The sequence below is a fragment of the Belonocnema kinseyi genome, chromosome 3 (genome assembly GCF_010883055.1).
Source record: "Belonocnema kinseyi isolate 2016_QV_RU_SX_M_011 chromosome 3, B_treatae_v1, whole genome shotgun sequence".
Lineage (NCBI taxonomy): Eukaryota > Metazoa > Arthropoda > Insecta > Hymenoptera > Cynipidae > Belonocnema > Belonocnema kinseyi.
Genome location: NC_046659.1, coordinates 139,449,573 through 139,451,859, shown reverse-complemented (window position 1 = coordinate 139,451,859; position 2,287 = coordinate 139,449,573). Strand labels below are relative to the sequence as shown.

General features: G+C 39.7%; 1 protein-coding gene across 1 annotated transcript; it reads right to left on the bottom strand.

Annotated features, from left to right (window-relative positions):
• Window positions 1-646: 646 nt before the first annotated feature.
• On the bottom strand, window positions 647-859 carry LOC117169403 (drosomycin-like). The gene has a single exon (XM_033355772.1). It carries the CDS (start codon window positions 857-859, stop codon window positions 647-649), a length of 213 nt encoding a protein of 70 aa, XP_033211663.1.
• Between the last annotated feature and the right edge of the window lie 1,428 nt (window positions 860-2,287).

Sequence of the window (2,287 nt, the reverse complement as noted above, 5' to 3'; positions counted from 1 at the left end):
GCTAAGCTGCATCGGGCGCGACCTGGTTCAGTCGGATTGTCGACTCATCATTTAGAATTGTTTTCATGATTCACAAGATTTGAATTTCCAAAAAAGTTCTCGTAGAATGCGTAATAAATTACCTGGTTCTCGACCCGGTGGACCCAGATTGTCGACTCACAATTTTTAGTAATTCTTAAGGGTTGTTAAGAGTATTCATTTGTATTTAGCCTGTCCTAGGCATGGAAAAAAGAGAAGAGCAAGGTTGGCGCTATGCATTTAATGATTTTTTCCACATGGTACTATGACCTTTATTAAAATTAAAGAAGAAGTTATAAGGGAATTAACTAAAAAGCAAACAAGGAACAAACGAACCAACACCAATTTATTTTGTAATATTTTTACAATGCACATGGATAATCATCAATGTGGCCCTCCAGCAACATTTTATAATTTAAAAATAATCATGTGGAGTGAAAATTTTAGAAACGGCGGTCTATTGAGCATCTTCGCTTTAAAAACCAATCTTTGATATGCTGACACAAAGTTGTTGGTACTGGAGGGGTCGTTGGTACTGTGGCCAGCTAAAATAGATGGACAATATTTTATTATTTTTTGAAAATATAGTGTTTATTTTATAATTTTCTCACTATTTTTTTTGTCTCACCTAACATCCTCCATTTTCACACCAGCACTTGGTTGACGCAGAGCAGTGACCACTTGTTCCGCCTGACTCTATACATACGCGACGACAGGTGTCACCGTCCCATGCGAGACACGGACCACTATATTGTCCTGACGGACAATCGCCCATTATGGTCTCGATGCCGAAAGCCATAATAATGAATGCCAGAACTGAGATCAAAAGTATTCCCCTCATTTTTAGATAATTTTACAATGGCACTGATTTTTATCTGGAAAACAATGTTGATAATATTATGTAATAAGGTTTTCTTTTTAAATATTAACCGACTGAACGAAGGAAAAGAGCAGGCATGGGAGAGTGTGTTTAGCACAAGTGAGGGGGAAGATCTCTTGATACAAAAGAGAAAGCAGGACAGTCAAGAAAGTCTGGAGAAAATCGCCATAGAGATTCCCGAGTAAAAGCGCTTCGACCTGAATTCGAGTTGGTTATGTCTTGAGTTCGTCTCCAAGACATCGATGTCTGGCTGCGTCTCAAAGCTGAGTCGAAACATAGGCCTTCAAGACATGGAACCTTGTCTCCAAGACATAAATTAAAGTCTGGCTCCACCTCAAAACTGAGACATGCTCAAGTCGAACTTTTCGACTTCAGCATGTCTTGATTAGGGCAATTCAAGTCGAACTTAAATCGAAGCATTTTTACTCGGGTTCCTTCAAGAAAAGCGATGGTTTCGTTTCTAAAAACACTGGTACTGATAGAGACTGAAGAAGAAAGAAATAGTGGGACAATTATAACGTAGGTCAGGGATGGATTATGTTATTAAGGTCGTGGGATCGATGACACAATATGTGATCATAAATATGCAAGATTGGGAGGAGACAGATAGATTTGAATTAAAAAGGAGGATGGAATCAGACCATCAACCAGTATGGTAGTGGATAAAAGGAGAGGTGAGCAGAAGACAGGGTGAGGAAGAAGTTTTATGGGGAAAGAAAGTGAGCTGGACGAGGGATAATATAGAGGAATATCAGGAGCAGTGTGTGTGGTACGAAGGGTTAGAAAAAGTGAAAAGGTGTGTGCAAAAGAAGGTATTTAAAAAGAAGAATCAAGGAATTGTTAAGTCATAGTGGGATATGTAGTGTAAAAAGATGCACAGGGAAATGAGTAGGGAATATAGGAAGTGTGAAGAGAGAACTTCGAAAAGGGAGGATTAGGTAGAAATGAAGGAGTTCAGCGTGATGGGTCAAAAGAAAAAGCAGAAAAGGGAGAAAGATCTGGAAGAGGAGTTGAGAAGTGTTAAGGCAGAGGGGGATGTGTGGAAGATGATAAACGCGATTTTGAAGCGTATAGTTGGTACAAGCGAGAAGATAGGGAGTCAGGTGTGGAGAAAGTTTTTTAAAGAATATTTGCAGGGCTTAGATACCAGGAAGAAGGATGAGGGGTGTAGAAGATCGACTAAGGGAGAGGAGGTGAAGGTGAATGACGATTATATTGTTAGGAGAGAGACAGGTAGAAAAAGCTTAGGGATTTTAACATAAAGTTAGGTGTGTAAGTATGAGGAGAAATTTTTGGAAGAGAGCAGGCTGCAGGGGAGGAGAGAATATGGGGGTGAAGGCTTAATTCGGACTATGCGTGGATTGTTCCAAGGGAAAGAGCGCAATATTT